The sequence below is a fragment of the Aythya ferina genome (genome assembly GCF_964211825.1).
Source record: "Aythya ferina genome assembly, chromosome: 23".
NCBI lineage: Eukaryota > Metazoa > Chordata > Aves > Anseriformes > Anatidae > Aythya > Aythya ferina.
The window spans coordinates 5,564,274-5,586,058 of NC_140321.1; the positions used below are offsets into that span (position 1 = coordinate 5,564,274).

General features: G+C 70.9%; 1 protein-coding gene and 1 long non-coding RNA gene across 4 annotated transcripts in view; both read right to left on the reverse strand.

The window, feature by feature from the left end:
* The window catches only part of LOC311422890, a 62,264-nt gene extending 42,840 nt beyond the window's left edge, over positions 1 to 19,424 (reverse strand). The window contains exon 1 of the long non-coding RNA XR_014685522.1: positions 19,394 to 19,424. This is a non-coding gene — a long non-coding RNA (uncharacterized lncRNA). The remainder of the gene's footprint in view (positions 1 to 19,393) is intronic.
* RARA (retinoic acid receptor alpha) lies at positions 96 to 21,446 on the reverse strand. Of its 3 annotated transcripts, XM_084496378.1 has the most exons (9): positions 21,202 to 21,441; positions 14,129 to 14,412; positions 4,155 to 4,303; positions 3,786 to 3,927; positions 2,679 to 2,839; positions 2,403 to 2,579; positions 2,090 to 2,294; positions 1,688 to 1,846; positions 96 to 874 (listed from the first exon to the last, which is right to left on the reverse strand). In XM_084496378.1, the coding sequence occupies exons 2-9, from the start codon at positions 14,304 to 14,306 to the stop codon at positions 663 to 665; spliced, it is 1,383 nt and encodes a 460-aa protein (XP_084352504.1). In that variant the 5' UTR covers positions 14,307 to 14,412; positions 21,202 to 21,441; the 3' UTR covers positions 96 to 662. The 3 variants fall into 3 exon arrangements, with proteins under 3 accessions (XP_084352504.1, XP_084352503.1, XP_084352505.1); XM_084496377.1 differs by having other exon boundaries at positions 2,403 to 2,839; positions 21,202 to 21,446; XM_084496379.1 differs by lacking the exons at positions 14,129 to 14,412; positions 21,202 to 21,441 and adding an exon at positions 8,525 to 8,951.
* Positions 21,447 to 21,785: the final 339 nt, after the last annotated feature.

The window sequence follows — 21,785 nt, forward strand, 5'->3', positions numbered from 1 at the left end:
TCGTGTGCCCTCCCCCCCCTCGCCCTCCCAGCCCCCTCCCCGGCAGCGCCCGCCGTGCCCCCTCCACCTGCACAGGCCTAAAAACCCCTCCAAACTTTTACAAAGGTTTTAAAACGTATTTATAGATATTTATAGATATTTATATATATATACTTTGCTTTCTTTCTCTTTTTAAATGACTCTGCTTCCTCGGCGTGCGGGGTCTGGCCGGGTCCTCCCCGCCGGACTGGGACGGGACGGGGGCGGTGGCTCTGTGGTCGCGATCCCGTTTGTGCTGGTGCTGGTGGGGCCGGGGGGGGGGAATGGGGTCGGGGAGGGGGTCCCTGGGGTCGTGGCAGAGCCCCGGGGTGTGTGTGGGGGGGTCCCCATGCCCCTGAAATGTAACTCAACCGAAGCACTGCGCAGCCCCCCCGGGGCTGGAGAGGGCCAGGGGTGGGCGCTGCTCCCCGCTGGGTCCGGTCCGGTTGGGGAAAAAGGGGTTTGGGGTGGGGGGGGGGGGTCCCGGGGCTGTGCCAGCTCTTTGAGGGGGCTGCGAGGAGTCCGTCCCCACTGGGGGGGCTGCAGCCTGAGCCGGGGAGCTGGGCACATCCCCCCCCCCTGCTGCTCCCACCCTCAAATTGTGCCGGCGGCCGGGCTCTGTCCTGGTGTGCGCCGGGCGCGGGTCACGGCGAGTGCGTGGCCGGGCTGCTGCGGTTGGAGCTGGGCGAGAGGCTGGGGCTGCAGCTGCCCGGGGGGGGTCCCAGGCTGCCTGCTCGGGGGCTGCCCGGCTGCCCCCCCAGCGTGTCCATGCCCTCCGAGTTCTCCAGCATCTCCTGGATGAGGGGCGGCATCGAGCCGGGGATCTCCATCTTCAGCGTGATCACCCGCTCGGCGCCTGCGGGGTGATGGGTGGGGGGTCAGGGGGTGGTGGCACCCCCCTCCCCCCAAACTGGGACCCCAAAAGCAGCACCTCTGAATGGGCAACCCCAAACCTGCAACCCCAATCTGGTACCCCCAAACTGGAACCCACAAACCAGCACCTCTGAATGGGCACCCCCAAACCTGCAACCCCAATCTGGTACCCCAAAACCATCACCTCCAAAGCAGCACCTCTGAACAGGCACCCCCAAATCCACAACCCCAGTCTGGCACCCCCATACTGGAACCCCCAAACCAGCATCTCCAAATGGGCACCCCAAAACATGCAACCCCAAACTGGTACCCCCCAGTCTGGTACCCCCAAATGGAACCCACAAACCAGCACCTCTGAATGGGCAACCCCAAACCTGCAACCCCAGACTGGCACCCCCAAAGCAGCACCTCCAAATGGGCACCCCCAAACCTGCAACCCCAAACTGGTACCCCCGAAACAGCAACCCGAAACCTGCCCCTCTGAAGTGGTACCTCTGAATAGGCGCCCCCAAACCTGCAACCCTGAACTGCCACCCCCAAAATAGCAACTCCAAACCGGCACCCCCACGGTGCCACCCCCACACCGCTCCTCTCCCCCCCCTCAGCAGCTCCAGGGCAGAAGGGACACGGGGACACGTCCCCAGGGGATGCTGGGGGGGGGACCCCGGAGGCTGCTGTGCCCTGGGGAAGGACGAGTGACCCCTCCCCAAAATGCTGAGCCCCAGGGATGCTCCCCACTGAGGACGCCGAGCCCCAGCTGGGTGCCGCCCTCCCCCCCCCCCTCCCCGGCGCTCACCCTTGGCGCTGATGCTGCGGAGATCGGTGATCTTCATCAGCATCTTGGGGAACATGTGGGGCTTGTTGGGCCTCCTCTTCCTCACGTAGATCTTCAGCGCCTCCAGCAGCGGCTCCTGCAGCTTGTCCACTTTGTCGGGCTGCTCCAGGTCCTGGCGGTCTGGGCAAGAGGGAGGGGGAACATCGGTTACGGGGGGGCCTGCGTGCGTCCCGTTGTGCCCCCCCACCCACGCAGGGGGTCCGGATGTGGCCCAGCTCCCCCAGCAGAGCACCGAAGGGTAGGTCAGCAATTTGGGGAGGGGGCTGGCTTGTTTCTGTAGGGTCTCTCCTGCACAGCTTTGGGTCTGGGGGCGCGGTGGGCAACCCCACAGCCCCCTTTTCACCTCCCCAAAGGGGCACCCACCTCCGCAGATGAGGCAGATGGCGCTGAGCAGCCCCGTCTCGGCGTCGTCCATCTCCAGGGGCAGCAGCTGGTTGGCGAAGGCGAAGACGAGGTCGGTGAGGGGCCCGAAGCCGGCGTTGTGCATCTGCGTGCGGTTCAGCGTCAGCCCGTCCGAGAAGGTCATGGTGTCCTGCTCCGGCGTGTAGCGCGTGCAGATCCGCAGGATCTGAGGGAGGGGGATCCAGGGGGGGGATTTGGGGAGCAAAGCGGGGGTGCTCAGCACCTTGCGGGCACCGTGCGCCCTCCGTGCTCCCCACCCCGTCCCCGCTCTCACCAGGATGTCGAGGCAGGCGGCTTTGAGGAGGGTGATCTGGTCGGCGATGGTGAGCGTGGTGAAGCCGGGGAGCTGCTTGGCGAACTCCACCGTCTTGATGATGCACTTGGTGGACAGCTCGCTGAACTTATCCCACAGGTCGATGTCCAGGGACACCCGCTGCTCCGAGCTGTTGTTCTGCGGGACCGCCGCGGGGAGGTCAGATTGGGGTGGCTGGGGGTGCCCGGGGGGGGTGGTCCCAGCTCCCCCCAGCCCCCTCCCCGCGGCGGCACTCACCGTAGTGTATTTGCCGAGCTGGCACAGGGCGGGGAAGGTCTCCTGGTGGGCTTTGCGCACCTTCTCCACGAGCTCCTCCACCTCGGGCGTGATGATGTAGCTCTCCGAGCACTCCGCCTTGGGCACGTCCTTCTTCTTCTTGTTCCTGTCGTTGCGGACGGCTGCGGGGATGGATTTTTAGGGTCAGCGCCACCCGCACCCAGCCCCGGGACCCCCCCCCATCCAGCCCCCCATCACCGGCCCGCCGGATCCGCCGCGCTGACAAACGGCCGGCGGCGCGCGGCTTCACTTTAAAAAAAAAATATTAAAAATTAAAATAAAAGGCCTGCAGTCATTAGGAGGCGATTAGGGGCGACACCGCATCCATCAGGCGGGCGGGGGGGGGGGGGCTGCTGGGGATGGGGGGGGGAGATCGCTCACGGCCATGCAGCGAAATCCAATAAAGTGGAGAGGAGAGGGGGGCGCCGGGGTAACCAGGGAGGGGGAATCGCAGCCGTTCATCACCGCAGGCAGCTGGCAGGGGGGGGGGACACCCCTTGTAGGTGTCGTTGGAGCCCCCCCGGGGTGCTGCCCCCCAAGCCCAGCAGTGCCCCCAGCCCCGGGTGGGGGTCCCCCAGCGGCACGCAGATGGGGCAGGGCTCTGGGGGCGTCCACGGGGGGTCAGGCGAGGCAGCTGCGCCCCCCCTCCATGCACAGCCAGCATCGCCCCCCCATTTATTAACCCCCCCCCGATGCCGCGGTGTGCGGGGGGGGTGCAGCCGGGCACCATGACAACTGGCACGCAGACGCCAGGAGGCCTCATCGGCGTCATTTATCTCTGACATCATCCATCACGCGTCGCCCGGGCAACGGGCGGGCGCTGACACAGCCCCCGGGGGCTCCCCCCGTGTCCCCCCCCCCCCCAACACCCCTCGCTGGGGGGGGACACCAAGGGGGCGGCTGGGATTGCCCACGGCACACAGGGTCCCCCCTGGCTGCATCCAAGAGGGGGATCACCCCAGCCCCGTCCCAGTTCCTGGCCCCATCCCAGTTCCTGTCCCCATCCCAGTCCCTGTCCTCATCCCAGTCCCAGTCCCAGTCCCCGTCCCCGTCCCGCCCCGCACTCACACTCCTTGGACATGCCGACTTCAAAGCACTTCTGCAGGCGGCAGTACTGGCACCGGTTGCGCGTCACCTTGTTGATGATGCAGTTCTTGTCCCGGTGGCACGTGTACACCATGTTCTTCTGGATGCTGCGGCGGAAGAAGCCCTGGGGACCCCCGCAAGGCCCCGTCAGCGCCCGGAGGCACAGCACGTGGCTCAGTGTGGCACGGCACATGGCACGGCACATGGCACGGCACGGCACAGCGCGTGGCACGGCGCATGGCACGGCACAGCGCATGGCAGGGCGCATGGCATGGCATGGCACGGCATGGCACAGCGTGGCACGGCATGGCACAGAGTGGCACAGCCCCCCCGGGCCAGCCGGGTGCTCACCTTGCAGCCCTCGCAGGCGCTCACGCCGTAGTGGTACCCCGAGGACTTGTCCTGGCAGACGAAGCAGGGCTTGTAGATGCGCGGCAAGGGCGGCGGCGAGGGCGGGCTGGGCACGATCTCCTCCGAGCTGGTGCTCTGCGTCTCCACGGCTGCGGGGAAGGAGAAACGCTCAGGAAAAGGGGACCCCCAAGTTGGGAACCCCCCCTGAAACAGCCCTGCTGTGCCCCCATCCTGCTGGCCGGCCGTGGGGACGGGTCACCGGGGGCCTCCCCAGCTCGGCACGGGGCCGGCGGGGAGAGGAGGCGAGCTGGGAAGATGCAACTTGACATTTCCAGGCCACGCAGAGCCGATGTGGAATTCAGGCAGACAAAAAAAAAAAGAAAAAAAGAAAAGAAAAAAGGGAAAGACAAAAAAAAAAAAAAAAAAAAGAGAGAAAAACCACATCCCAGGAGCCCCCCGCGCCGCTTTGATCGCGTCTGCAGGGAGCACGGCAGCCTCGTGGCCCCCCCCCCCCTCCGCTTTGCACGGGAGGGGCCCGGCGCCGCACACTCGCTCGCACGTGCGGGCACGCACGCGTGCAGGGCCCGGGGGGGGGCTGCAGGCATCGCCCACCCCCCCCCGGGATGGGACAGCACCGTCCTCATCCCCACACCCCCCCCTCCGTGTGCTGCAGCAGCCCCGGCTGCGTGCGCCAAATCCTGGTGGCACGCGCCCCGTCGCCTTGGGCACCCCCGGGACCCCCCCGAAACCCCCCCCAGCTGTTGTCGCCGGGGCGGCCAGGCACGGGTTAAGCGCTCCCCGGCTCCTCAGGATGTTTGCGAATGTTTTTCGTCAGGGCCGAGCCAAGTGAACCAGTCAGACAGGATATTAAAGGCCGGGCCCGGCGGGGGAGCCCAGCCCCGCACCCCAGCCCCAGCCGCGCTGCGCCCCACAAAGGGCCCCGCGGCACCGGGGATCGCCCGGCGGCACCGGGTGCTGTGGGACGGGATGGGACGAGGGGGGGGGCTCGGAGCCACGTGGAATCGGCGTGGGGGGGTCGTGGGAAGTGAGGGGGGGCTGCACCCTAACGCCACAGATCGGTGGGAAGAGCACATGGGGGTCCCCAACCCCGGCGCGGCACCAAAAGCGGGGTCCCGCTGGGTGCCGGTGGCACGGGGCGCACCACCAAGGTCGGGGGCGCACGCGGCACCGGGGACAAACGGGGGGGGCACAAATAGGGCCAAAGCCACCCAGAAAGCCAGCGTGTGTCCCCCCCCCCAGCCACGGCACGGCTCGACCTGGCTGCCGAGGACACGGGGACGCTGCCAGCACCGCGGGGACGTTGCCAGCACCGCAGCGCCGGGGCGGATCACGGCTTCCCCCGGCGCGGGGCTGGGGCTGGGGCGGAGGGGGGGCCCCATGGGGGCCAGGGGCTGGGTTCTTGGGGTGGGGGGGTAGAGGGCGGGGGGGGGGGGACACGGCCAGGGCTGAGCTTGGCGGGTGGCAGGGAATAAATCCCCGCTGCCACTGGGAGCGGAGCCATGAAGGTGACGGCGCGCGCGGCGCCCATAATTGATCGCCTCTTTTCTATAATTTAAGAACTTCCCCGTGGGTTGGATGGGCTGAGCGCAGGGGAAGGGAGAGGGGGGGGGCGAGGTGGGAGCCCCCCCCCCCCCCCCCGTCCCTATGTGTGTCCCCCCCCCCCCCTCCGAGCACTGCGGGAATCCCCGGCCACCGCCACCCGCAACGGGGACACGGCTGTGCCAGCGGGGAGAGGACCACGCGCCCCTCCCTTGCTGTGCTGTCAGGCCTTGAAGGGGGGGGCAGAGCAAAAAAAAAATAATCCCCCCCCTCAAAAAAAAAAGGTGCTGAGCGCACAGGATGGGCGCAACCCCCCCCATCTCACTCCCATGGGGGTGGGTGCACGCAGCCAGGAGGGGCTGCTGGGGACACCAGGGTTGTGTCTGTGTCCCCCCCCGCCTCCACCGCCTCCTGAGCGGGGGGGGGCCCGGTTTCCCCCCCCCCCCCAGCAGCAGTAAGAGAGGAAGCGGCCCCAGCTGCTCGCCAGATGCTGCAGCTCCCGAGCATCCCCGGGCGGGTGAAGGCGCCCGCCTCCGCCCCGCGGCCCCCACCGGCCCTGGGGGGCACCCCGAGACCCCCCCCCCGGACACCCCCACCCTGAGACCCCCGCCCCAAGCGTGGGAAAGCGCCCCCACGGCCGGACAGACGGACGGACGTCGCGCCCCATCGTGGGGGTGGGTGTCCCCAGGGGGCACCCGGTGGGGTACGGTGGCACCGCACAATAAATGGGGGGGGTCAGGAGGGTGGGGGGGGGCTCGCTGGGTGCCCCCACCCCCGTGCCATGAGGCCGAGCCCCAAAGCGAGGGGCCCGGTGGGCGCCCGCCCAGGCTGCCTGCAGATAAGGCTCCCGCATGCCCCAAATTCCTGGGGAAGGGGGGGGGGGGGGGGGAAAAAAGGGGGGGGGCAGGAGCTGCAGGGTGCCCAGCCCCAGGCACTGGGGGGGGGCCCAGTTCACCCAGTAACCCCCCCCACCCCAGTGCTGGGGTGCCCCCCACCCTGTGCCACCAGCCGTCCCGGCTCACCAAGGTGACAGCGGGGGACACCCCACACCCGTGGGACCCTATAACCCCCCCCCCAGCAGGACACGGCCCCCCCCCAGCAGGACACAGCCCTATATAAACCCAAGGTGCCCCCCCCGCACCCTGGGGACCCGCCTCGTGCCTCAGTTTCCCCGCCAGCGCCACAGCCCCACGCCAAGCAGACGGCGCCGGGGCCAACCCCAGCCCTGGGGGAAACTGAGGCACAGCCTGGCTGCCCCCCCCCCCCTTTTAATTGTGTCCCCCCCCCCCGGCACCGCGGGCTGGGGACACCTCGGTGTGACGTCGGGAACGGGGCGTCCGGCCAGGGATCCCCGCCAGCACCCGCTGCCCACGGGGTCACGGTCACGGTGACCAAAGCCCGGAGGTGCCCCCGGGGCCGGCAGTGGTCACGGTGCCGGGGGGGGGGGGGCCCAAAGTGGGGGGGGGGGGGGTTTGGGGGGGGCACCGCAGCCTCCCGGTGCTGCCGGCACCGCCACGCAAAACCGGGGTGGGGGGAGGATGGAAGGGATGGGACCCCCCCCCACCCCATAAGGGGGATCAGGGCACGGCAACGGAGCTGGGGACGCCCTGAGCGCTCCGGGGGGGCCCTAAAGGTGGCCCCCCCGGCACAGAAAATATGTGCAGGGAGCCCCCCCAGCCCCGGCCCCCGCGGCAGCCCCGGCTGCAGACAAAGGCCCCCTCGCGCCGCGCTCGCCGCCGATAAGAGCGGAAAGGTCGAGACAATGGGGGCAGCCACTGCCCCCCCCCCAACCCAAAATACGAGGGGGGGGGGCCCACAGCCAACAGGACCCCCCCCCCCCGTACCCCACAAAGCAGCGGGTGCTGCTGCAGGGAGGGCGAAGCGGCGGCACGGAGAGGGGCGCAATGCCCTGTGTGTCCCCCCCCCCCCCTCCCCAAAAAATAGGAGCGAAGCAGCCCCCCCCCACCCACAGCCCTTATCGGGGGGGGGGGGGTGAAAGTCCCGTGGAGCGCTGCAGGACTTTTCCCGAGCCCTTATCAGCGGGCATGGCAGCGGGCCAGGGTGGCTGGGTGAAGGGGGGGGGGGGGCACACACCATGGGGCCCCCCCCCACCCCAACACGCTCCCCCCCCCCAGCCCCAGCAGCCCCCCTCGCACACGTGCTGGAGGCACAAAGCAGCGCTGCCCCCACCCCTGCCTGCAAAAAGCAGCCCCCCCCCGGCACCCAAGGGACACAGAGGGGCTGTGCCCCCCCCCCAAGGACCCTCAGGACCCCCCCATTTTAACCCCATGCAGGGCAGGGGAGCGGGGTCAGGGAGACCCCAACCCTGTAGGGCTGGGGGGGGGCGAGGTGTGAGGGGGGGGTCCCCACAGCCGGATTTAGGGGGGAGCAAAAACACCAAGGGGGGGGGCAGCGCTGCCAAGGGGGGGCCCCCACTCATGGGAAGGGCTGGGGGGAGGCTGCTGCTGCCCCCCCCCTCCCCAAACTCGCCCAGCCCCATGGGCCCCGAAATAGGGCAAGGGTTTATGGCCGAGCTGGCGGCACCCAGCACCCCCCCCCGCACCCAGCACCCCCCCCCCGAGCTCAGCACCCACTGCCCAGCCCCCCCCCCAGCCCCCAGCCCCCCCCAATCCTCAGGACCCCCTCCCCATCCCCAGCAGCCCCCAGACCCGTGGGGGGGGGGGGGAAATTCCAAGAAGGGGGGGGGGGTCCCAGGAAAAGAAGGGAGGGGGGGGGATCCCGGGATGGGGAGGGGGGATCCCAGGAGGGGGGAGGGGTGTTCCCCGTGGGGGGGGGGTCGCGGTACCTACAGCGGCCGGAGCTGCTCCAAGGGGGGGCGCGGCGCGGAGCCCCCCGTGGCGGGGGGGGGCCGCTGTCCGGCAGGAGGCAGCCCCGGGCCGGCCCGTAGAAATCCATGCGGAGGAAGGGGCCGGGGGGGGGGGGCAGCCCCGCCACCTCCGCTCCCTCGTACATGGCCCAGGGAGGAAGAGGAGGAGGAGGAGAAGGAGGGGGGGGCGCGCAATGGGGGCCCCCCCCCTCCCCTTCCCTTCCCCCAGCTCTCCCGGCCGGGAGTAGAAGAAGGAGGAGGAGGAGGGGGGGGCGGCGGAGGCGGCCCCGGGGCTCTCAGAGCCCCCCCCCGGGTCGAGAGGGCCCCCCGGGAGCCCCTCGCATCGCTGCCACCGCCATGGCCCCCCCCGGGGCGCAACCGGGGGAGCTCTGGGGGGGGGGGGCGCACCCGGAGGAGCCCCGGCGGAGCGCGGTGTGCGCCCTGAGCGCACGGCCGGGGGAGGAGAGGGAGGAGGAGGAGGAGGAGGAGGAGGAAGGGGAGGGGGAGGGGAGGGGAGGAGGAGGAGGAGGAGGAGGAGGAAGGCTCTGCGGCTCCGGGCCCTCCCGAGCCGCCTCCCCCCACTTTTAACCCGCTGCGCGCCGCGGGGCTGCCCTGCCCCCTCCTCCTCCTCCTCCTCCTCCTCTTCCTCCCCCCTTTTCTTCCTCCTCCTCTTCCTCTTCCTTCTCTCCTTCCTCCTCTTCCTCTTCTTCCTCTTCCTCTTCTTCCCCTCCTTCCTCCTCCTCTTCCTCCTCTTCCTCCCCCCTCTCCCTCCTCTTCCTCTCCTTCCTCTTCTTCCTCCTCCTCCCTTTCCTCCCCTTCCTCCTCCTCCTCCTCTCCTTCCTCCTCCTTCCTCTTCTTCCTCGCAGCCCCGGGGGCAGCCCGGGACAACGACGAGGGGGGGATAGGGTTGGAGAGGGGGGGGTTCCGGGGGGGGGGGGGGGGGGGCTGGGCCGGGGGCTGCCGGGGCTGATTTGCCTAATGGCATGCGGCTGAACTGCGCCTGAACCCAACGGGGAGGGCTCACCTCGGCCTGACCCCCGGCCCCCTGCACGCGCGTGTGCACACGTGTGTGAGTGTGTGTGTGTGTGCACACGTGTGTGTGTGTGTGCACGCGTGTTCGTGCTCCTGCTGCACCCAGGACTCACCTTGCACACACGTGTGCACTCCAGCACACAGGGCACGCGGTGCGCACACGCGTGTGCACTCCTGCAGCTCACGGGGCACACCTTGCACACACACACGCGTGTGCACTCCTGCAGCTCATGGATCACGCCTTGCACACACGCATGCACACACGTGTGCACTCCTGCAGCTCACAGCCCACCCCATGTGCACGCCTTGCACACACGCACGCCCCAGCCGTGCATTGCACACGCGCATTTTTGGGCACGCGTGGCCTCGCCGTGTGGCTGCGTGTGCACATCCCACCTACACGTGTGTGTGTGTGCACACCAGGGAACCCCCCTGAACCATGCCCAAGCACCCAGGGTGGGGGTCCCAGCCCCCCCCCCACATGCCAGGAGCAGGGCACACGCGTGTGCAAGGCCAGACCCTCGCGGGCACCACCGCGTGTGAGCACCCACGTGCACGGCCCACGGGCGGCCCCCCCCTCAGCCCAGGCAGCAAGTGAGCAGCCGGGGCTTTTCTTGCCAGCCTCCCCCCTAAAAAAAAAATAAAAAAAAAGGAGAGGGAGGGAAAAAAAAAGAGAGAGAATGAGGAAAAAAAAAAAAAAAAAGCCCGGAGGCGTGTGTGTGTCTGTGCAAGAGCGAGCGCGGCGGCGGCCGTGCTTAGCCAGCAGGTTTGGGAACAAAAGCCCAGCGCTGCTCCAACTTCCTGCAGCCAGCGTGACAAATGGCTGCTGGGCTCGGCCGCGCCAAGCACAACCGGGCTGCCACCGGCGGGACGCGGCACCGCCACCACGGCACGGCCACGGCACGGCCACGGCGTGGACATGGCACGGCCACGGCACCGCCAGGGCACCACCAGGGCACGGACATGGCACAGACACGGTGTGGCCATGGCACGGCCACGGTGCAGGCACTGCCACGGCACAGACACAACACGGACACAGCACAGACACGGCGCAACCATGGCACGGCCCCAGCACCACCACGGCACAGCCACGGCGTGGCCACGGCATGGACCCAGCACAGACGCAGAACGGACACGGCACCACCACGGTGCAACCACGGCACGGCCACGGTGAAGCCACGGCACTGCACAGCTCGGGGCCACGGCACAGCCACGGCACCGCACAGCTTGGCCACGGCACGGGGCACGGTGCAGCCACGAGAGCACACGGCACGGCCACGGCACGGCCACGGTGCAGCCACGGTGCAGCCACGGTCCCGGCCCTGCCGCCCCCGCACGCCCACGGCCGCCCCGCGCCGGGCAGCGCTTCCCGTCCCACTGCGGCGGCAACAGGAAGAATGGCAGATCATAAAAAAAAAATAATAATAATAATAAAATAAATAAATAATTTAAAAAATAGAAGCCGTAATGCAGAAGCCGGGAGGAACTGGGTGAGAGGGGGGCGCCCGCACGCAACTCTGCGGGGCCAACGGGACGGGGGGACCCCTACGGGGACCCCCCCACGGCCCTGGGGTTTTGGGGAGGGCGGGATGAGGATGGGAGCAAGGTGGAGACCCAAATCCCACGGGGGACCCCCAAAATCCCACGGGGGGGGGCACACGGAGGCCCCCACCCCATACCCACAGCGGTCACCATGGGGTGCACAGGCTCACACCCACCCAGACCCCACACAAGCTTTGGGGATGTGGCGAGGACCCCCCAACCCCCCCCCCCAAACACCCCCCTCCCAGCCAGGCTGGGGGTCCCCAGCCCTTTTCCCTTCCGCAGCGCCCCCGAGCAGCACCTGGGGGCCCCCCGGTGCCCCCCCCCTCGCCGCCTGCCCCCTTCAAAAGACCCCATTTATCCCCTTCAGCGGCTTTTTGAGCGCGGCGCATTCCCGGGCGGCCCCCCCCCGACCCGCCCGTGACAGTGATAGAAAACCCCGCTCCTTAATGGGCTTTCCCAGGCGCCGCGCCGAGCCCCCATCCATCTTCCCAGCCTGGGGGGGGGGGCGGAAAAGAAAAAAAAAAAAGAAAAAAAAAAAAAAAAGGGGTGGGGGGGACATCAGGGAACCCCCCCCAAACCCTCCATCCTGCACCCACCTCCCCAAAAAAAAAAGAAAGGAGCTCCCCCCCCCAGCAAGCCCCTGCCCTGAGCTGGGCCCCCCGGCCCCCGCGCGCTCCCCGCCCGCGGCCCCCGGCCCGCAGGGAGCACGTTTTGCTCATTAATTTTTAAGAAGAAGAAAAAAAAAAGAAAAAAAAAAATTAATTAATTAACGGGGCGCTGCGGGGGAGCGGCTGCGGCGCGGAGGAAACCGGAGCCAGCGGGTAGGGTGACAGCAAAACGGGGGGGGGGCACATTAAAAGGAGGGGGGGGACATGATAAGGGGGCCGCCGAGCCCCCTCCTTTCCACCTCCCCATCTAGGGGGGGGGCGAATTTCCCACAGGCAACCCCTGGGAACCAGGATGGATTTGGGGAGGGGGGGTCCCCAGCAGCATCCCAGGGGGTTCCACGCCACCCCCCTGTAAAAAGGGACCCCCGGGGACCCCCCCCTTTGGCGGCGCAGACGCAGCCCTTGCAGCAGCAGCAGCAGCGCGCCCCCGCTGCTCAGCACCGAGCACACGCACACAGAGGGGGGGGGCACGCACACGGCACGGGGGGGGCACGCACACTGAGGGGGGGGGCTCTGCACGCGCGTGTGCGCGCCCCCGCCGCAGCGCGCACGCCGCCGCCACCTCTGCACCAAACGTGCGCCTGCGCCCTCCTCCTGCCAGCCCCCCCCTCCAAGGAGGGTCTGCACGCCCCCGCGTGCCCCCCCCCGAAGACTGTGCCCCCCCCGCAACCCTAGGGCACCCAAGGGTGCAAGCGCCCCCCCAGACACCCATAAGTGGGGAGGGGGTGAGCAGGGAACCCCCCCCTGTGCCATGCGCGCTGTAGTGCCAAGGACAAAGCACCCCTGGGGGACACATCCAGCCCCCCCCCCGCCATCCCAATGCCCAGCCTGGATCCTGGGGTGCCCCACGGTGGCCCCCCCCGGCCCCAAAACCGCCCCCCCCAAGCCCCCGGGAGGTGGCTGCAGCCCCGGGAGGGCCCCGCTGGATGGGCCCCGCGGCCCTGCAGCTGCAGCACATCTGGCGCGGGCGGGCTGCGGGGGGGCTGGGGAGCACGGGGAGGGGGCTGGCGGCTGCGGGGGGGGCACTGCGGCCCCCCCACCCTCCCCACCAGCACCCCCCAAACCGCAGGGGAACACCGGCCGTTCCCATGGGGGCCACATCCAACTGGACCCCCCCCACCCACCCCGAGCGCGCCCAGGGTCCCCGGTGCCTCTCCAAATTTACGGATGGGCTCGAAGGGAAACTGAGGCACGGAGCCCCTTCCAGGAGGAGGGGGTGGGTGGGGGGGGGTGGGACGAGTGCCCCCCCCGTCTCCCCCCCCCCTCCACCCCATTCCCACAATGCGGCGCGTCGGGAATGGCCCCCGAGCGAGCGCGGAGGAGGGGCCCCACCCGCCGCCACCCAGTCGCTCAACTGGTCCCACTGGGTCCCACCGCCGCCGGGGCGGCTCCGGCGGGGGACAGCGCCCGGGGCTGGCCCTGCCCAGGCCTGCACGACCCCCCCCCGGGTGTTTTTTTTTTGTTTTTTTGTTGGTTTTGTAGTTTTTTTTATGGGGGGGGTTAGCCCCCACCTCCTCACCCCGCCGGCGCTCGCCGCAGGGCGCGGGAACGGGGCGCGCGGAGAGATGGGGGGGGTTTGGGGAAACTGAGGCAGGATTTTTTTTTTTTTTTTTTTGGGGGGGGGGGGGGGGGAAAGCCCCCCCCACCCAACACGCTGCCGGCTCGGTGGGGCGGTGCCGGCCGCGGCCCCGTGATGGACGAGGCTGTCAGGGGGAAATTGAATCAGGAGCAGGGAGGCCGAGCGGCTCCATCGCCTCCCCCCCTCCGGCGGCCGCCGCGCCAACAAAGAGCGCAGCGCGCGGCACCGAGCCCCCCCACACCCCAAAACCCCCCCCCACACCCCAAACCCCGTGCCAGCACCCTGTTTTGGGAACAGCCCCCGACCCCTAAGCGGGCCCAGCAGGGCCGTTATAAGCACGGCCACTAACGAAGGCAGCCGGGCAATTAGCGCGCCCGCGCCCTGCCTCGGTTTCCCCGCTGGCAGCGCCGACGGGGCCACGGCGAGGAGCCGGTGCCCCCCAGCCCCTCGGTGCCGTGTGAGGTTGTTCTGCCCCCCCCCAGCCTTTTTTTTTTCCTGTGTCTGCAGCAATTTATAACATAGAATATATTTATAAAGCTCGCTGAGGTGGGGGGGGGGACACCCCCGTGCCCGGCGTCACCGTCCCGGCACCGCAGCGGCACCGCGGGGCCGGCACCGGAGCATCACCACGGGGCTGGCACCCGCAGCACGGACACGAGGGGTCCCCGCACGCACCCCCAGCTCGGATCCCGACCTCAGGACCCCCCCCACCATCAGCAGAACCCCCCCCCATCAGCAGAGCCCCCCCCAATTTGGTACTCACTGGCCGGCGAGGGCGTGCTGTATCCGCTGACGGGCAGCTGGTGCTGGATGCCGGGCAGGGTGCTGGGCGGCGAGAGCCCCCCCAACATGTGGGGGAAGAAGAAGGCGTAGGGGGGCACGGGGTAGCCGTTCAGGTGCCCCCCCCCGGGCGTGGGGCAGGAGCTGCTGTTGCTGGCCATGGTGGGGGCCTCCGGTGCTGGGGGGGGGGGGGGCGCTCAGACGTGGGGTGAGCAGGGCATGGGGCTGCCCGGCGCCTGTCCCGGCACGGCCACGGCTCCTGGGGTGCTGCAGGAGAGGGGGGGCAGAAAAAAAAAAAAAAAACAATGAGGGGGGGGTTAAAATACAGTTTGGGACCCCCCCAACCCGCTGCCCACCGCCCCGTGCCTCAGTTTCCCCAGCACCGCGCCCCAAGGTGGCTCCGGGGGGGCACAGCGTGCCGTGGGATTAACACCCCCCCCCCAGATTAACACCAGCAGCACCAGTCGCTAATCCCAGTTTACAGCCCGGGGGGGGGGGGGGAGGTGGCGAGGCCCCCCCCAGCACCAAACACAGGGGGCACACGCGGGTGGGGGACACCCATGGGTGCCGCGGGGTCCCCTGAGGACAGCGACCACACTGGGACCCTGAGAGTGACGGGGGGGCTGTGGAGGGGTCGGGGGGGGCACCTAATTGGGGAGGGGGCCCTGACACCCCCCCAGGACCCCCCCAGCCCCCCCCCCAGCACCGCCCAGCCGAGCTCTGGGTGCTGACCCCATACCACGGGTGGGAACCCCGCAGCCGGGCAGGGACCCCACAACCCCCTCCCTACACCAAAACCCTGGGGAGGGGGGTGGGGGTGTGTGGGGGGGTAAATTTAGTTTTTTTTTTTTTTTTGGGGGGGGGGGCCCGGGGCTTTCACAATCCCGGGCTGGCTGTTTATTTAAGCGCTGGCGCGAGGCCCGGCGGGGGATGTTTATTTGCCGAGAGCGCTGGCTCCCGGCCCCGCGGAGGCGGAAAAGGATCCAGAGGAACAAGGCTGGGCCGCCCGGCGAGGCGCTGGGGAGGGGCCCGGGATGGGCACGGCCTTGCTTGCCCCCCCCACCCCCCACCCAAAAAAAACCCCCCTTCCCCAAAAAAAAACTCCCTCCCACCCCAAGGACCGAGGGCACCCGCAATGCGCCCGCGCCCCGTATCCATGGGGGCACCCGCAATGGGGTGGTGGTGAGGGGGGGACACGCACAAACGTGCTGCCCCTCCCCCCCCGGGGTGGGCACCCAAGGGTGGGGGGCACCCAAGGGTGCTGGCACGGTGCCGGCAGCCAGGACAACACCGGAGGTGGGCACGGAGAGGTGGTGAAGGGGAGGGGGGGGACGGGCGCACCACGGGGTCCCCCCGCGGCACCCGAGTGACCCCGGTGCCAGCCCAGCGCGGGGGCCACCTGCGGCCCCCCCACCCCGTCCCCAAATTGTGCGGCGGCCCCCAAAGGGGGCTGGGGGAGGGGTTGGGGGGGGAAATTAGGGGCGGGGGGGGGCGGCGCGGGAAGCAGTGTTGATGTTTGCCGGTGCCAAGTGCTCGCCGGGCACGGCGCCAGCGCCCAAATTACTCAACCCGCGCCCGGCCCCCCCCTTACAAACCTTCCCCCCCCCCCCAAATCACCGCAGGCCTAAGGACAGAGCAAGGCCAGCGGCACGGCCACCGCCTGGGGGGCACCTTCCCGGCACCCCCACAGGCCCAGCACCACCCAAGGGGGGGGGCTCTGGAGAGAAGGGGGGGGGCTGGGGGTAGCTGGAGCTGTGCGCCCCCCCCTCCCGGTGCCCTCCTGCTGAGCAAAACGGGGCAGGGACCCCCCGGGGGCTCCCCAAATGGGGGGTCCTGAGGACCCCAAGCCTGTTTTGTGCCAGGGGAAGCAATAAGGAGGGAAAGGGGGGGGGGACGGGGGGGGGTCCGGGCGGGGGCCCACGCTCGCCCTCGCCGGCGCCTTTTCCTCCAGTCCCCCCGGCAGGAGCTGGCCGGGGCTCGGAGCTTCCTGGAATCCAGCGCCACGTTCCAGCCCCGCGCCCCGCGGCCAAGAGGATCCTCCCGGCCAAACCGGGGGCGGCCCCCGGGAGCGGACGGACAGACGGACGGATGGACGGGGTGTGGGGGGGAACACAGATAGACACACAGACGGACAGCCCCCCCCCCCGAGCTGTTCCCGGGGCCGTGGCACCCACTGGACCCCGCGGCCAAGGTGGCACGGCCACGGGGTCTCGCTGTCCCCACCAGCATCGCCCCAAAGCAGGGCTCAAAGCACGCCCCGAGCACGCCAGGAGCTCCCCAACGAACCCCCCCACCCCCCCCAATTCCCAAAAACCAGCCCCCCCCGCGGTGACCCCGGGCAGTGCCCAACACATGCCCAGGGCAGGGCCGCATCCTGCGCCTGCGAACCGCAGCGCGCTGGGGCCAGCAACACCACGAGACCCCCGCGGGCACCGTGACACCCCCAGCCCCTCTCTATCGGGTCGGGGGGGGGGGTCTCCCAGCAGCCCCCCCACCCCACCCCACCCCGTGCCGGTGCCAACGGCACGCCACCAAACCCCAGCACGTTTCCTGCCGGGGCGCGCGGCGATGGCAGCGCCAGCGCCCGGATGTGACACGCCGGTGAGCGGGGCCACCGCCCTGCACACGCGTGTGTCCCCGTCCTCCCCCCCCCTCTCTGTCCCCGTTATCTGCCCCCCCCCTCCCCAACACACACACCCAGAGCTGCACCGGCACCGTGGGGGCACGCGGGGCCACGCCGCTGGGGGGGCACCGAGCCCTTCCCGGCATGCCCGCGGCCGCAGCTTCCCCTCGCCGCTCTCGCTTCCCAGGGCTGCCAGGTTTCAGTTCAGCCCCGGCCCCCACCCCAGGGCAGTGCCACCCCCGGGTCCCCTCCCAGACGGCCCCCCCCCAGCTCTCCAAATCCCAGTCGTGTTGCCCCCCCACCCCATAACCCGCATCCCCCAGCCTCACCGTGCGCAGTGCCCGCGCTGCGCCCGGCGGCGACGGCGGCGGCGGACGGGGAAGGGGCTGCGGGCACCGTGCCCCCCGTGGCACACAGGACGGGGGGGGGGGGGGGCAGAGCGAGGGCCGGGCTTGCTGCCAGCCCCCCCCCCCTCCCCACGGGGCAGGGCAGGAAGCGCCCGCGGATCCGCTGTGCGGTCGCAGCCTGCGGTTTCCTCGCTGCTGTCAGCGCCGAGGCTGGGGCAGCCTCACACGCGAGGCCGCCGGCCCCCGCCTACCGCCAAGGGTCCTCGGGCACCCCGGGGAACCGGAGAGCTGTCCCCGGCCCACCCCGCCGGCATGGGGTCGGTGGGGGGGGGGAGGACACCGGGACCCCCTTCCCTCTTCCCCCCTTGGCGGCACCTCGGCCGTGAGTCACCGTCACGTTTCTCACGTCCCCGGGCAGGCGTGATTCATGCCCAGCCCAGCGGCAGGGCCGCGGCCGGCGGCACGCGCTCGGTGCAGGCAACGCGCCGCAGCCACCAGGGCAGGACGGAGAGGGGGGGGGCCGGGGTTGACCCCAGCCCCCCCACGCTGCACCCCGGGGCTCACAGAGCACCCACGGGCTCGCTCAGCCCCGTTGTGGCTGCACAGCACCCAAGTGGGCACCCCGTGCCGCCCGGTGTCCTCGCCGGTGCCACGGGTGCCCCGCGGAGCCGCCGGCTGCCACCCCGCAGGGTGGGCGCTCGCCCCGGCACCCCCGCGTGCCGCTGCTGCTGCTGGTGGGGGGGGGTGGGAGGGGGGGGCCACACGCTGAAATTCCACCTGTGGCAGCCGGGCCGGCTCCGGTTACGCCGGGAACGCGCCGCTCCGGTTACACCTCCCGCAGCCGCCGCGCCATTCTTCCCCGGGAACAGGTGCCCCGGCCCCTACTGCGGCCCCCGGCCCCGGCACGGCCCCGCAGCCCCGCGCCAGCCCCGCCACCCTTGGGTGCTGCCTCAACAGAGGCCTGGCAGCAGCTTGCCACCCTCAACCAACCCCCCCCCGCCCTGCAGCTCCCGGAGCCGGCAGCACCCACGGGTGCCCTGCTGCCGCCTGCCCACGGAGAGGGCACCCGTGGGCACCCCGCGGCGCAGCCCCAACCCTCGGGGGGAAAACCAGCGACCCCGCATCCCGGGGAGGGACTCAGGGGAGCCACGGTGCCGGAGAGGGAATCACGGCACCGGGGTTGGATCACGGCACCGGGGGGGGGGGGGGGGGATCCCGGCGAGCAGCGGGTTCGCCCCCCGGTTGTTTTTAGCGCTGGACGCGGCGCGCGGCGCCCTGGGAACGGCGTGCCGGGAACAGCGCGGCCCCAGACAGCCCTTTCTGGCTCGGCGACAGCCGGCAGACAAGTGCAGCTGGCTGCGCCGCCGGCCCGCGGCACGGGGCCGCTCGGGACACGGCGCCCGGGGCCGGCGGGGGTGGCCGCAGCGGGCTGGCGGCCGTGCGCCCGTGCCCGCTCGGTGCCACCGTGCCCCTCGCGCTCCCCTCCAGCACGGCGGCACCGGGCTGTGCCGAGCCTCGGGGGGGGGGGTTTGTGGGGGGCACCATGGCTCGAGCCGGGCACAGAAGCACCCCTAGGGGCTCCGGGGGCTGCACCCCGAAGGTGTCACCCGCCCGGTGCAGGGCGCACGGGGGGGCGTCGCGGTGCCGCGTCCCCTGGCACGGCCTGGCGCAGCCGGGGGTGGCCGCACGCGGCCCCTGCCGTGAGCCCCCCCCCCTCACCACCCCTCTCTCCGTGCTAAGCCTCCTCCAGCCGCAGGGAGATTAACCCATTTTCCGTAATCAGCACATGTGTCACCGCAGATACGATCGCAGCCCTTCCCCCAGAGCCCCGGGGGCCCCGGCGGTGCCACCGCGGGGTGCCCCACGGCACCGGGAGCAAACCCAAAACGCAGCGGCGGGGATCCCAAAAAAAAAAAAAAAAAAAAAAAAAAAGGCCGAGGAAAGGGGTGCGGGGGGATGGTGGGGGGGAAGGTGGGGGCTGTCCCCTCACTGTCCCCAGAGCTGCTGGCGCAGGCGGCACGGGGCTGGCGCAGCGAGCGTGGCACGTCGGCGCGCCGCAGCCTCCCGGTTATAAATAGAGCCGGAGCCGCCGAGCTGGTGAATCCCAGCGCCGCGGGGCAGGCGGCGGCACGGGGCCCTCCCCGGGCTCACCGGCACCGGGCACGCGGGGACAAAGCGGGCTGGGACACCGTGGGGCTGTGTGGGGGGTGTGGGTGCCCCCCCCCTTAAAGCTCTCCCCGTGCCGCCCGAGGGCACCGGTGGCACCCAAGGGGGGTACAAGCAGGGGATGGGGGCGGAGGGACCCCCGGTTGTGCCGCGGTGCCGGTGTCACCGCCTCGCTCCCGGCACCGTCATGCAGCTGGGAGCTGTGGGGCCACGAGTGTCCCCCCCCCCCCCCCGGTGTCCCCCCCCCCAAATCCAAGGTCACCCCCAAGGGCAGGGCGCGCACCCCCCGGTGACATATGGCCCCGCTAAGCCCCGCAGCCGTCCCCCCGTTAATCCCCGCGGGGACGAGGGCACCTCGGGGCGGCGCACGGCACCCAGGGGACACCCCCCCACCACCACCACCACCCTTTGCCTCCCCCCCCGCCCCTCCGAGAAGCCAAATGAGGTCAAAGGTCACGGATTTTGGGGGCCACCCCCTGCTCTCAGCAGGCTGGGGGGGGGCTCTGGTTTTGCCCAGCGCTCCCGGCTGCATGGGGTGGGGGGGTGGGGAGGGGGAAGGGGGGGTCACCCCACCGCGCCCCCCCCCCCAAATACACCCTGGGGGGCACCGCAGAGCCCGGCGTGGCTCGGAGGCTGCAAGGAAGGGGCCAGGGCTCAGCCCCCCAACACCCCCAGAGCAAAATGCAGGCAGAAAGGGGGGGGTGAGGGGGTGGGAAATGGGGGGGGGGGGGCAGCAGCCGGAGCCCCCTCCCCGGTCCCCCCCCCCCCGGCCTCGCCGCCGCGCCAGCGCCCTGTCAGCCGCGGGGAGAGGGATGACTTCCTCCGCGGGACGGCCCCCGCCGGGCCAGGAAGCGGCACAGACACCGCTCGCTGCCCCCCCCCGGACCCCCCCACAAGCCTTGGCACCCAGAGGTGCCCCCCAACCCCCCCCCCCCCCCCAAACACCCCCCCCCGCCAACCAGCCCCACTCACTGGCACCGCACAGCCCACGCGGCTGGGGCAGCGGCTGCACCCTGGCTGCCCCCCCCCTTCCCTGTCTCATCCCCCCCCCCCCCCCCCAAAGACACCCCCAAAAAGGGGAAGCGGCGGCCGTGCACCGGCCCCCCCCCGGCCCCCCCTTTTCCATGCAGGGAGGCTCCGGGGGCACCCAAAGCCCAGCCCAGGGGGGGGGCACCCAGCACCCTGCTCCCCGCTGTGCCCCCCCCCACCCCAGCACCCACACATCATGGGGGGGGGGGGGCAGCACCCAGATCCCCCCCCCTCCCCCTCCCCAGCCCCAATTTGGGTGCCCTGAGCCCTGTACGAACTGGGGGGGGGGTGGGAAACAAGGTGAGGGGGGGGCTTGTGCACCCCAGGGGGGGACCCCCACGATTTGGGGGGCACCAGGGGCAGGATGGGGGGGGGCAGCACCCCCAGATATAACGGGGGGGGGCTTAACGCAGCCAGGAGGGCGGGGGCAATGCTCGGGGTCAGCCAAACGTGGGGGGGTCCCAGCAGCCCCCCCAACCTGGGGGTCACCCCCTACCCCCCGGGGCACCCCCTTCACACGGGGGGGACCCCCCTGTGCCCCCCCCACCCCCCCCCTTTCCAAAACCCCCTCCTCGAGCCCCCCCCCCCCTTATAAACTATGGGGGTGGGGGGACACCCCCTGGGTCACCCCAGGAGCCCCAAAAGGACTTGAAGGGGGGGTCCACCAACCCCCCCCCAAAAAAAAAAAAAAAAAGGGGGGGGGACCGGGACCGGGTGGGGCACGGAGTTGGGGGGGGGGGGGGGGGGGGAACCCGCCGGGCCCTGCCCCTCCCGCAGGGCCTCGGGAAACGGCGCCTGGGCCCTGCGGGCGGGGCGGCGGCGGCTCGGGGAGGGGATTTAGGGTGAAAGGGGGGGGTTATAGGGTGGGGGGGGGGTCCGGCTCCTCGGTACCTGCTCACGGCCGGCGGGCTCCGGGTGGCGGCGGCGGCGGCGGCGGCTGCTGCATGGCGGGACCCGAGCGGAGAAGCGAGGAAGAGGAGGAGGAGGAGGAGGAAGGGGGAGCGCTCAGCGCCAGGCGGCAGCGGCCATTGCGAGTCATGTGCTCGCGGGGAAACTTTACCCGGGGCTGGGCTGGGCCGGGCCGGGCCGGGCGGGGCTGGGCCGGGCGCGGCGGCGGCGGCGGCGGCGGCGGCGGCGGCGGCGGCGGCGGCGGCGGGGAGAGAGGGCGGGAGGGCGCGCGCCGGCCCGCCCCCGCTGGGCACGCCCACTCCCAGCGCTGGGCACGCCCACTCGCCGAGATGGACACGCCCACTCCCAGCGCTGGCCGTGCCCCCTCGCCGAGATGGACACGCCCACTCGCCGCGCTGGACACGCCCACCCAACAGGCTGGCCGCGCCCTCTCCACTCTCACCACGCCCTCTCCGCTCTGACCACGCCCTCGCCACTCAAACCACGCCCACTCCGCCTTGACCGCGCCCACACCGCCGTGGCCGCGCCCCCTCCTCGCTCCCTCCATCCCCACCACTGCCCACGCC